At 41.8% G+C, this 11,959-nt stretch overlaps 1 protein-coding gene across 1 annotated transcript in view; it reads right to left on the reverse strand.

Annotated features, from left to right (window-relative positions):
* The window catches only part of LOC111875698 (beta-centractin), a 30,636-nt gene that overhangs the window by 14,827 nt on the left and 3,850 nt on the right, over window positions 1–11,959 (reverse strand). Inside the window, exons 2-4 of the mRNA XM_023872143.2 lie at window positions 11,148–11,212; window positions 5,556–5,757; window positions 1,586–1,710 (exon numbers count right to left, since the gene is read on the reverse strand). Coding sequence (XP_023727911.1) covers window positions 1,586–1,710; window positions 5,556–5,757; window positions 11,148–11,212 — 392 coding nt within the window. The remainder of the gene's footprint in view (window positions 1–1,585; window positions 1,711–5,555; window positions 5,758–11,147; window positions 11,213–11,959) is intronic.

An 11,959-nucleotide genomic window follows, 5' to 3' on the forward strand; every position in this document is an offset into this window, starting at 1 on the left:
TCCTAGACACCAAAAAAAAATTTTTTTTTGTAGGCCTGTGTAATTTGTGAAAAATGAACTGGAGAGGATTTGGAACTAATTGTCATGCCCTAATTGAGGTACTATCCTGGCATTTGGTTGGCGGGACTGAGCAAAACCACAACACATTTGTCATAATAGCAGTATACTGGCTCAGATTGAAAGTGAGAACCTTCCAAATAAACACCTAGACTTTCAGACCTACAGTCTGTTCAGCATGGCTCATGTAGAGTCAAAATTCATGTGCATATAATCTAAAGAATGCAATGGTAAAGTGCTGATGGGGAAACTAATGATTTTTACATAAAAGCTATACTGAAGAATGCCGTCTTCCAGGATGTCACGCCGTGTAGATATTGTGTAAACTGACGTTTCAGAGAAACATATTGCCTTCACCTTCAGGGTTTAAAAAATCTGCAAGCGAGGAACCAGCATGAGCAGCCACCAACTCATGCTGGTTCCTTGCTTGCGGATTTTTATACCCTGAAGATGGAGGCGATATGTTCCTCTGAAACGTCAGTTTACACAATATCTACATGGCATCACATCCCAGAAGGCCGCATTCTTCATTGTCACTCACATGAAAACCTCGTATCTTACAACAACTATACTATGGAAAATGTTACATTTTGGAATATTTTCTGGGTTTCCAAAACCCAGGTGAACCTGTATTAAGACTGCAGTATGGTTACAATACAGTGTGCCATTTCCAAACATGGAACCACTGGTTCATGCTTACCAAGAATAAGAATACTTCAACCATAAATGAGGAGCACTGCTAAATGCCTGTTTTCATCCCTCTCTTGATAACATTAGGAAACCATGTTATGACAAAACCTTGAGTTTCAGAATGCAGCAAAACAATGCCATGTCCCATACAGTCTGGCATCTTATTTTTAGAACTGAAGTCAGTATCCTCTGCAACCTCCAGATATCATACTAGCAGATGCCTACCTATGGGAACCTCTAAAGGCGAGCAATTCTTGTGATTCCATACTCAGAAATATATAGAATGAATATAAAAACATACTGCTGCACAGGTAATCACACGACACTATTTGATGAAAGAAAGGCAAAACCTCTAACATGAAGCTCCTACCTTGGGAATATCTCCTTAAGCATTCTTTAATACAAATGAGTAATTAGAGATGATTCATATTCTGGCCNAGAATATCTCCTTAAGCATTATTTAAGAGAAAAAACGATTCTTTAATACAAATGAGTAATTAGAGATGATTCATATTCTGGCCAATATGCAGCGGATAATACCATATCCACTATACGACTGAAACATTGTCATTACACTAATGAAGAAACAATCCACAATTTTTAGACATAACTATTAGATGGAAGCATGTGTTCAGTTTCACGCTCATGCTCTTTAGTTCCAGGGAAAGAGCCTAAATAGATAGAAGGCCAGGTAGACCTAGTAACCGTTGAAATTTGATGTGTAAATAATGTTTCTAAGTCTTTCTAACCCAGACAAAAAATGATTGCCAGCAAACGTGTCACAACTAGTCTGAATTGTACAAGTGGTACAATGAGGATATCCAAAGATTTTACTTACAGACTAAGAACAGCTTGCATAGATACGAAGAGAGCAGGAACATTGAATGTTTCAAAGAAAATCTCTGCTGCTTTTTCTCTGTTTCGCCTTGGATTTAGAGGGGCTTCTGTTAGTAGTACTGGATGCTGTAAGGGAAAAGTAACGTGCGGTATTAATATGAAATCTAAAATATGGTAATGGAAAGGCTATCTTCTGGGATGTGCCACTGTGCAGTCTGGCAAAAGTTAAATGAAGTTTCAGGGGAACATACTGCCTCCATCTTTGGGGTTGAAACTTGCTGCCTGCTTGTTTGGCTTACTCTTCAACCCTAAATATGCAGGCAGGACGTTCCTCAGAAAAGGCAGTGAACTTCTGCCTGACTATATGATGCTAAAACCCAAAAGACAGTCACTTGACAGTCATTGCCACAAAAATTTAAACTTTTGCATATGGTAAATAATCAGCGTTTACTGTCACATATTACAAACAACATAAAGATATAAATATTTAATCTAGAGAGGTATGTAGCAAAACAACTTTGCTCAAAATAAGATTTACTTCCATTCAACAAAGTGTTAATCTCATATTTCTTTAATTGTACACAAACCTTGCCACATGTACAGATTTCAAACTTTCATAGCTGTTGAAAGTTACTGAGAATGCTGATATTGGATGACACTGTTTACATTAGGGCTGCACTGTTGATGATTTGGAGATCCATAAAGTCTCCATCTTCAAAGTAAACTGTCTCTCCAATAGCCCCCATCAATACTTCTAATACAGATCCACATGCCAGTGGGTACTGTTCTGTTTGATTTGTTGAGTGGTCAGTGAAGGGCGAAACAGAAACGGAGATCTTTAAAGGGTCAATTCCATTCGAGTGAGTTGGATGGGTGTATGTGGGCATGCAGATATCTCTCTCTCATTAATCAAGCTATTGGTTCTACTTCATTCCTTGACAAATTTATGTCGCCTCTCTCGAACTGATTAGGACCATTCAAAGACAAATCAATCTAATTTTTTTAGCCTTTCCTCTTTCCTTCTTCAGTTCCCACATCCCTCTTACCATTCAATCCCTTCCTTTCCTCACCCCCACTATAGACTTCAAAGACAGTGGATACAATTCTCAATCCAGAGGGCAAGTATCTACCAGAAAATGCTGGGATAGTATCTCAAAACAGGCAACAAATCTTTCTTCCACATCTTTCCTAATATAACATTCACATTCTTCCTCCTGTTCAGTGAAGTAGGCTTTAGTATGTAACTGAGAAAACCCTGCTGCATAAACAAACAAAACAATAGTTAAGACTACAAAGGGAGAGACATAGTTTATGTAATTAAGATGTACGTTGCCATGGAACTATAGCTTGTTTACTGTTTATGTTGACTACATGTTGCTAAAACCCTGTCATGTTTCAGTCTTACAAGACCAATATCAAGGGGGAGGGGGGAATTTCATTATAAGGAAACTTTACAAACCAAGTATATAAAACTAATGACTTAAATACGAGGGTCATACTGAAAGTCATGAGCAACAATTTTTTGTAAAGTAACATGCTTTAGTATTGACAAACCAAATACACCACCTCAATCTACAGACCTTTCTTTATTTTTCCACATAATCACCACTCCGGCCATTAGAAGCCACTGATGCACTGCTTTCTGAATTGCCTCCCTTGTCTCAAAACGTTGTCCATGCAGCTGATCCTTCAAAAATCCGAAAAGATGATAGTCAGAGGGTGCCAGATCAGGGCTATAGGAGGGGTGTGGAAGAATTTCCCACCCCATCTTTGCAATTGCTTCCAATGTGACCTTTGTGATCTTCGGTCAATAACCGCGGGACCCAACGAGCACAAATTTTCCTATATCTCAAGCTTTCAATCATCTCCTGTACTGCACTGTGCCCTATTCCAAGTTTTCGGGCTATTGTGTCCACAGTCACACGCCTGTCATCTTGAATGATCTCATCCACTCCTTCCTTGTCACGTTCAGCTGAGGCTGTTCGAGGACAACCGCTCNTCTGTTCGAGGACGTCCGCTCTGAGGCTCATCTTCGATGCTGCTGTTCCCATCTTTAAAATGTTTCACCCATCTTCGAACACTGTTCGCACCCACGCATACATTTCCATAAGCACGCTGAATTCAGAAAGCAGTGGGTCAGTGTCTTCGGTTGGCTGGAGCAGAATTTTACAGAAGGGGAACTTTCAAACTCCCAGAACACTGGCAGAAACGTGTACAAAGAAGTGGCGATTATGTGGAAAAATAAAGAAAGGTCTGTAGATTGAGGTGGTGTATTTGATTTGTAAATAATAAAGCATGTTACTTTACAAAAAATTGTTGCTCATGACTTTCAGTATGACCTACGTATATCTGGAATATGAGGGAGTACCCAAAAGAAACCAAACTTATTTTTTTTAAACTTATTTATTCAAATTTTAAGCACAAACCTTCAATCCCCTTCAAAGTACTGTCCACTTACACTAATACACTTGTCTAGTCTTTTATTTCATTTTTCAAAACATTGTCTAAATTCATCTTTTGAGATGCTTGACAGTGCCTCTGTCGTTTTTTCCTTTCATGTCTCTTTTCATTCTAGGAAACAAAAAAAGTCACACGGGGCAAGGTCACGTGAGTATGGAGGGTCAGGAACAGGGGTCATACCATTTTTGGTCAAGAATTGTCATACAGACAGGGCTGTGTGAGCAGGGGCATTGTCATGATGGAAAAACCAGTCACCCAACTGCCACAAATCTGGCTGCTGAGCTCCAAGTCACTCCCGACAGCTCCACAATTTCTTCAATGGTCCGTCGTCGATCTTCCTTGATGATTTCACGAATTTTTTCAACATTTTCATGTGTTCGGGCCGTGGAAGGAAGACCAGAACGAGGTTTGTCATCAATTGACATTTCACCATTTTTGAAACGGGAAAACCACTCAAACACTTGAGTTTTCCCCATAGCATCGTCCTTGTACGCCATTTTTAACATTTCACGAGTTTCTGTTCCACTTTTCCCGAGCAAAAAGCAGAATTTCACCGCTGCACGCTGTTTACGAAAATCAGCCATTGCAAAAATGACGATCACACAAAACAGTTGTCACTATAAACTCTGCCGAAACTAGTCCTTACCTTCTGAAGCAACGGTAGTTGGCTTATCGACTCAGGAATGTTAGCTCTATGCGCTCATAGCAGCAAAATGCGGTACTACAAAAGCTCTGCCCACAAAAAACTAGTTCGGTTTCTTTTGGGTACCCCATCGTATATATTTCCTACCTGCTATTATTTACAATACAGTGAGACAGATTGTAGTTACTGCACTTGCGCTGGTTACACTGTTTCATAGTATGTTGTGTGGTTCTCTGACTAGAGGTACACCCCCCCCCCCTGGTGATGGTTTTGTAAGACTGAAACGTGTTGAGGTTTTAACAACACATATCCAACATAAGGAATAAACAAGATATATTTAGATCATAACTTGCATCTTAATTTCACACAGATATCTGGGTAAAGTTGTCCCTGTGCTCAAAGAATTAAGCATTACACCATGAAGGTGTATAGGAGAATGGATGTATAGAGCCACATTTTTCTTCACCTCAGCACTACCTGGAGGTGAGTGGTCAGCTTCATGGCCCAGCCGCTTTACACCCAGGAGAAGAGCCCCTGCTACCCACTGAAAAGGAGGTTGGATGAACCCCACAGCCCATCTGGACAATTTGGAGAAAATTCATGACCCTACCAGGACTCAAACTCCAACCCCTCAATTGTCCAGCCCGTAGCCAGTTGCTATACCGACTACAATATCCAGGCTCCTTTCATATAGACAGTATATCACGAAAATAAATCTTACCGAAACACATGGCTAATTTCACCTATTCCAGCAAGCTGATACAACCTGATCAGACTAGTTGGTCTCAGGATTAAATTTCCTGCCACGTTAAACAGAAGACATTATGACCTTGAGAAATGCATTACACAAAGTCATAAACATAATTACCTCTTCTGAGAATGTCTGCAGCTGGTCTTTACTGTATATGTACTGCCAGATCCTTTCCATATCATTCCAGTCTGTGACAATACCATGTTCCATTGGGTAACGGATGCTAAGCAAACCTCGATGTTCTTCAGCTTTAGGGCCAACAAACAGATCTCCTTCTAACGCTCCAGCCATCACACGTATGTGCTTTGGCCGTCCAATACTAAAAGAATACAAACACAGCCTAAAGTATGCATCTTACTTAAGGCTCCAACTTTACATAAAACATAGTCCAAAGTGCCCAATATCTTTTTAATCAACTTCCCTTCTTTTGAAGAAATGAAAGTAGGCTTATGTTATCCCCATGCTGTCTGTGTGTCTGTGAATCCCCCTTCATTAACTTCTGAATGCCTTAACCAATTTTTATGAAACCTGGTATGTTTATCACCTAAACCCATCTCAACAGCATACTTCATAAATCCCCCCCCCCATCACTCTGTGTATCCCTCCTTTCACTGCTAGGCAAAAGCTTGGTAAAGTGCTTCCCTCCTTTCATTACCAGGTAACAGCTTGGTAAACATGTCCCCATAACAACAAATACATGCAACAACAGAACAACTGTTGTATGCATCTGTGGATCTGTGTATCCCCTTATCGTTGCTAGGCAATGGATTGGTAAATGCATTCCTGCAGCAATGAAGAATTGCTAAAGGCATCATTGTCTATGCAGTCCATGTTGTATCAAAGGAAAGTATGGGATCAGTTCTTCCCAGGACTTCTTGTTTACAGTATTATTTGGTCACAAATCCCACTGTTTTTAATAAATCCATATAATATTCAACAGCAGCACTGCTTTTCAACTTTGCTTTAGAATATACTATTACGAAGGTCAAAGAAAACCAGCTGGGACTGAAATTAAATGGGACACTGTTGGTCTATGCTGATGATGTGAATCTACTGGGTGATAATACAGATACCATAAAGAGAAACACACAAACTTTAATTGATGCTAGTAAGGAGGCTGGTCTAGAAGTAAACACAGAGAAAACTAAGTACATGTTGCTATCTCATCACCAAAATGCAGGGCAAAATCACGACATAAAGATAAGTCACAGATGTTTTGAAAATGTGGCACAGTTCAGATATTTTGGAACGACTAAAACAAATCAGAGCCGGTCACGGTAGCCAAGCGGTCTAAGGCATGCACTGTCTTCGCTCGCTCGGAAGCTGAGATCGTGGGTTCGAATCCCACTCAGAGCATGGATGTTTGTGTGCGTTTTTCTGTGTTTGTCTACAGGTAGAGGCCTTGCGACGAGCTGATCACTCGCCCAAGGAGTCCTACCATATGTGTAAGATCTAGTAAACCGAAGTGAAACGGAGAGTTTCATGGAGGTAGGAATAGGCCCAAATGAGGGCTGTAGCGCCAAAGGAAAAAAAAAATAACAAATCAGAACCTGATTCAGGAGGAAATTAAGAAGAGATTGAACTTGGGTAATGCTTGCTACCATTCAGTCCGGAACCTTTTGTCTTCTTCTCTGCTGTCTAAAATCATAAAAATTAGAATGCACAAAACTATAATTTTGCCTGTGATTCTCTATGGTGGTGAAACCTGGTCTCTGACCTTAAGGGAGGAACATAGACTAAGGGTGTTTGAGAACATGGTGCTGAGGAGAATATTTGGACCAAAGAAAGATGAACTGACAGGAGGTTGGGAAAAACTGCATAATGAAGAACTTCATAACTTGTACTCTTTGTATAATTAGAATGATCAAGTCAAGGAGGATGTGATGGGGAGGGCATGTAGCACAAATTGGGAGAAGAGGAACACATACGATGGGGTACCCAAAAGAAACCGAACTAATTTTTTTGTGGGCAGAGCTTTTGTAGTACCGCGTTTTGCTGCTATGAGCGCATAGAGCTAACATTCCTGAGTCGATAAGCCAACTACCGTTGCTTCAGAAGGTAAGGACTAGTTTCGGCAGAGTTTATAGTGACAACTGTTTTGTGTGATCATCGTTTTTACAATGCGTGCGGCGGTGAAATTCTGCTTTTTGCTCGGGAAAAGTGGAACAGAAACTCTTGAAATGTTAAAAACGGCATACAAGGACGATGCTATGGGGAAAACTCAAGTGTTTGAGTGGTTTTCCCATTTCAAAAATGGTGAAATGTCAATTGATGACAAACCTCGTTCTGGTCGTCCTTCCATGGCCCGCACACATGAAAATGTTGAAAAAATTCGTGAAATCATCAAGGAAGATCAAAGACAGACCATTGAAGAAATTGTGGAGCTGTCAGGAGTGACTTGGAGCTCAGTTCAGCGAATTTTGACAGGAGATTTGGGAATGAAAAGGGTGGCTGTGAAATTCGTGCCACGAGTGCTGACTGCTGAACAAAAACAAGGTCACGTGGAAGCATGCTGTGCTTTGAAAGAAGAGTCCCGAAATGATCAAAACTTTTTTTTGTTTCCTCGAATGAAAAGAGACATGAAAGGAAAGCGTTTTGCTGATGTTGCTGAGGTGAAGGAAAAAACGACGGAGGTGCTTTCAAGCATCTCAAAAGATGAATTTAGACAATGTTTTGAAAAATGGAATAAAAGACTAGACAAGTGTATTAGTGTAAGTGGAGAGTACTTTGAAGGGGATTGAAGGTTTGTGCTTAAAATTTGAATAAATAAGTTTAAAAAAAAATAAGTTTGGTTTCTTTTGGGTACCCCCTCGTATAGCATATTGGTGGGAAAGCCAAATTGAAGGAGACCACTGGGAAGATCAAGGCATAGGTTGGTGAGCAATATTAAAGTTGATCTTAGAAAGATTGGATGGGATGGATTGGATTGATCTGGCTTAGGATAGGAACCAGTGGAGGGCTCTTGTGAACACGGTAATGAACCTTCGGGTTCCATAAAATGCTGGGAAATTCTTGAGTAGATGCACAATTGGCAGCTTCTCAAGAAGGCCTCATCTCCATGAGTGAGTAAGTATTCCAGAGTAATTCCTAGTCTGTCCCATAGCACAGCGAGTGGATGCTTGGGTATGGATTTTTGTTGGCTGAAGTAAACACCACTGCTGCACTGACTTATGGTACAAAACTGTGTACACCAGATTCATCACATGTGCTTAAATGTCTCTCCTTTTAGTACACATCAACTGTTACTGCTTCAGTCCTAGTGTTAAAAATGCAGGAACTCTTTGAAAGTACAATTCTCATGAACAATGCTACATGCAGAAATGACGCTGACCTCAATTGCATTAACATTAGTCCAGCAATCAAACCATCAGGAGATACTTTCCCTGCATGCATTCTTTCACTGCAGTGATATTCTCTGGCAACACAGTTCTGTCCATATTATGGAGATTATTCACAACACTTTCTATATTTTATCACCCAATTATAAACTTGTTCACACACCTTCACTACACTGAACTGTCATTCTACAGCAAGCTAAAGTCTTACGACACTCAAGAAACAAATTATTATATGCCTGGGCTTTCATCCTTCTGCATGATTGTCTGCAATGTGCACTATGATACAGACTCACTGAACATCTTGTTACCAGAAGTTTCATTACTTTTGTATTTGTTATATATATACATATATCTTTCATTTAGAAGTATGAAATTCTGTAAAAATTTTGTTCTTAATGCTTTTTATATCAGAGAAGAGAAACAATATATAAAATTAATTAGTAAGTTCGGTGCTTTTCATAGGTTATCAGGTCTTCATGGCAGTGTGTTCAGATTGTGGTCTTCTAGCTTGTGACACTGTGCAGTCTTGTAGAGGATACCAGGATTTAAGAGGAACATGGTTCTTTCATCTTCAGAGTCAAAGTAAGTAGGGAAAAGATGTGGTTGGGTTACCAGAGCAACAGTGAAGCTGGTCGCACAGCGATTCATATGGCCAGGCGTGCAGAAGGGTTGCCGCACCTGGGCACGTGCTTGCCAGTCCTGCCAGTGCTCCAAAGTCTCCCACCACACAGTCACTCCACTGTGCAACTTTACACCACCGGAAGAGCGTTTTCTGCACGTTTATATAGACCTAGTGGGACCCCCTCCAATGTCAATGGGCTACACATACTGCCTCACTGCAGTCAACCATTTCACCCGCTGGCCAGAAGTCGTCCCCATTCCAGACATCACAGCCGACACAGTGGCACGCGCCATACTGACCGGCTGGATATCCCACTTCGGCTGCCCACAGACCATCACCACCAACCAGGGACGCCGGTTCGAATCTCAACTCTTCCAATCCTGGCCAGGCTGTGCGGCATCCAGCTTTCACATATAACCGCCCACCACTCTGCAGCTAACGGACTCGTGGAATGCTTCCACTGGACACTGAAGGTAGCCATCATGTGCCACATGGATCAACAGTGGACTGAGGCACTTCCCCTGGTTCTCCTCAGAATCCGCACTGCATTCAAGGAGGACCTGCAAGCATCAGTAGCTGAGCTCGTGTACGTTGAGCCCTTAAGAATCCCCGGCGAGCTACTAACTCCTGCTACCAATTCCGCAGATCCAGTGCACCTCATCACAGAGCTCTGCCAGCACATGGCCCACCTCTGACCAGTCCCAGCAGCACACCACGCCTCCCCAGCTACATTCGTGCACAGTGACTTCGAGAAGTGCACCCACATCTTCCTTCGGCAGGACTCAACACGCCAGGCTTTGGAGCCCCCCCTACAGTGGCCCCTACCAGGTCCTGTCACAGAGAGAGAAGATGCTGCAACTCCTCGTGTGCGGGAGGCACGTCACCGTGTCAGCTGACAGGTCAAGCCGGCCTACATCCTACAAGCGACTGACCATGGAAAACAGCATCAATCCACCAGCCACAGCGACCCCAACCATAGGACCACCTGTCATGCCAACACAGCCCCCTACAAGGACTACATGCTCTGGGTGCCAGATCCATTTCCCCACTTGCCTGAACACATGAGCATCAATTTTCGCAAGGGGGGGAGTGATGTGGGAACCTCCCACATTCTAACACGCAGCTTCGCCAGTCTAACAGACAACATTCAACTTCTGCTCAAGCCAAGTCAATGTCACACTGTCATATTTATACAGAACTCGCTGTCCGGCCAACCTGTAGATCTTCACGGGCCTGACCAATCAGCGCTCACAATCGCAACTGCACCTTTAGCGCCGCTCAACAAGCATGGTATAAAAGGTGGCGCTCAAAACTTGCTATCATCAGTTCTTCAATCGTCTTCACTCCGCCAAAGACAGCTAACGTAGCTACGCTGACGTCACGAAGGAGCAGCTCTCTAACAAACAACACTGAGAGAGTGGACTACACCAGCGCATGCACTACAGCGCCAGGTCAGCTAGACTCCACTCTCACAACGACTCGTAACCGCCGAGTGGCCATAAAGAAGGCCCGGACTATCCGACTAGACTTTCCGCTATCCTGCCCGCTCGTAACCGCTCAGCGACTGTAAAAGGAAGGCCCACACTACTACTAGCGCATGCACAGAAGAACAAACGGCCCTTTTCAGGGCCCGCAAACCTGTGAACAACATATACGTATACATATATCGAGACGGCTTCCCAGCCATTCTGTACATTTGAGAATAATATATACAACTGTTATATTTTTACGTGGTTGTCTCTTACTTACTAATTTGGGAAACGGCATTTTGGGATTTGGTCTCCTGCAAAACCTGCTTTGATTACTCCTGAGCCCTGAAACAGATAAATCTATATTAAACAAATAAAAAAATGTTATTTTAGGAATCTCTACTTCAGACTTTGTTTGCTACAGCTCACACGACACACAGAACTTTCATTCTTGTCTATTCAAAGTTTTCAGGTTAGCAGTCATACAAACTATATCAAAATTGTATGGTTCATTCCACAGTACATGTTTCAACTGCTACGCAGTCATCATCAGGTGTAAAACACTGTAATATAATACAAAATATAATATATACATGAGTAAAAGTATAAAAGGATTATAAATTATGTCAGATCTACCTCTAATTTTTACATGAGTATACACTTTAGTAAAACAGTGCATATCTTATAACATACAGTACATCATTTTTTAATTTTCATAGATGTTTTTATAATAATTATTGGTGTTTGTTGTAATTTGTTATGTAATACAAGGTGTGGCAATAAAGAAACCGGATTCATGCTCTAACCCTTTATTAAAAAAAAATCAGACAGTCGAAATGTTATCCCCTTCAATGTAGTCCCCTCCCCGATCCCTACACCGCTCCATGCGAATTTTCCACTGTTGGAAGCAGTGCTGCAGGTCATCTTGTGTTATGCTCTTCAAGAGTTGCGTCGCTTTTGCTTTCACTGCATCCACGGACTCGAACCTGGTCCCTTTCAGCGCAGACTTGATTTTTGGGAAGAGAAAAAAGTCGCACGGTGCTAGGTCCGGAGAATACGGTGGATGTTCCATCACTGGAATGTTGTTTTTTG

Source organism: Cryptotermes secundus, unplaced genomic scaffold, assembly GCF_002891405.2.
Source record: "Cryptotermes secundus unplaced genomic scaffold, Csec_1.0 scaffold478, whole genome shotgun sequence".
In the NCBI taxonomy this organism is placed as follows: domain Eukaryota; kingdom Metazoa; phylum Arthropoda; class Insecta; order Blattodea; family Kalotermitidae; genus Cryptotermes; species Cryptotermes secundus.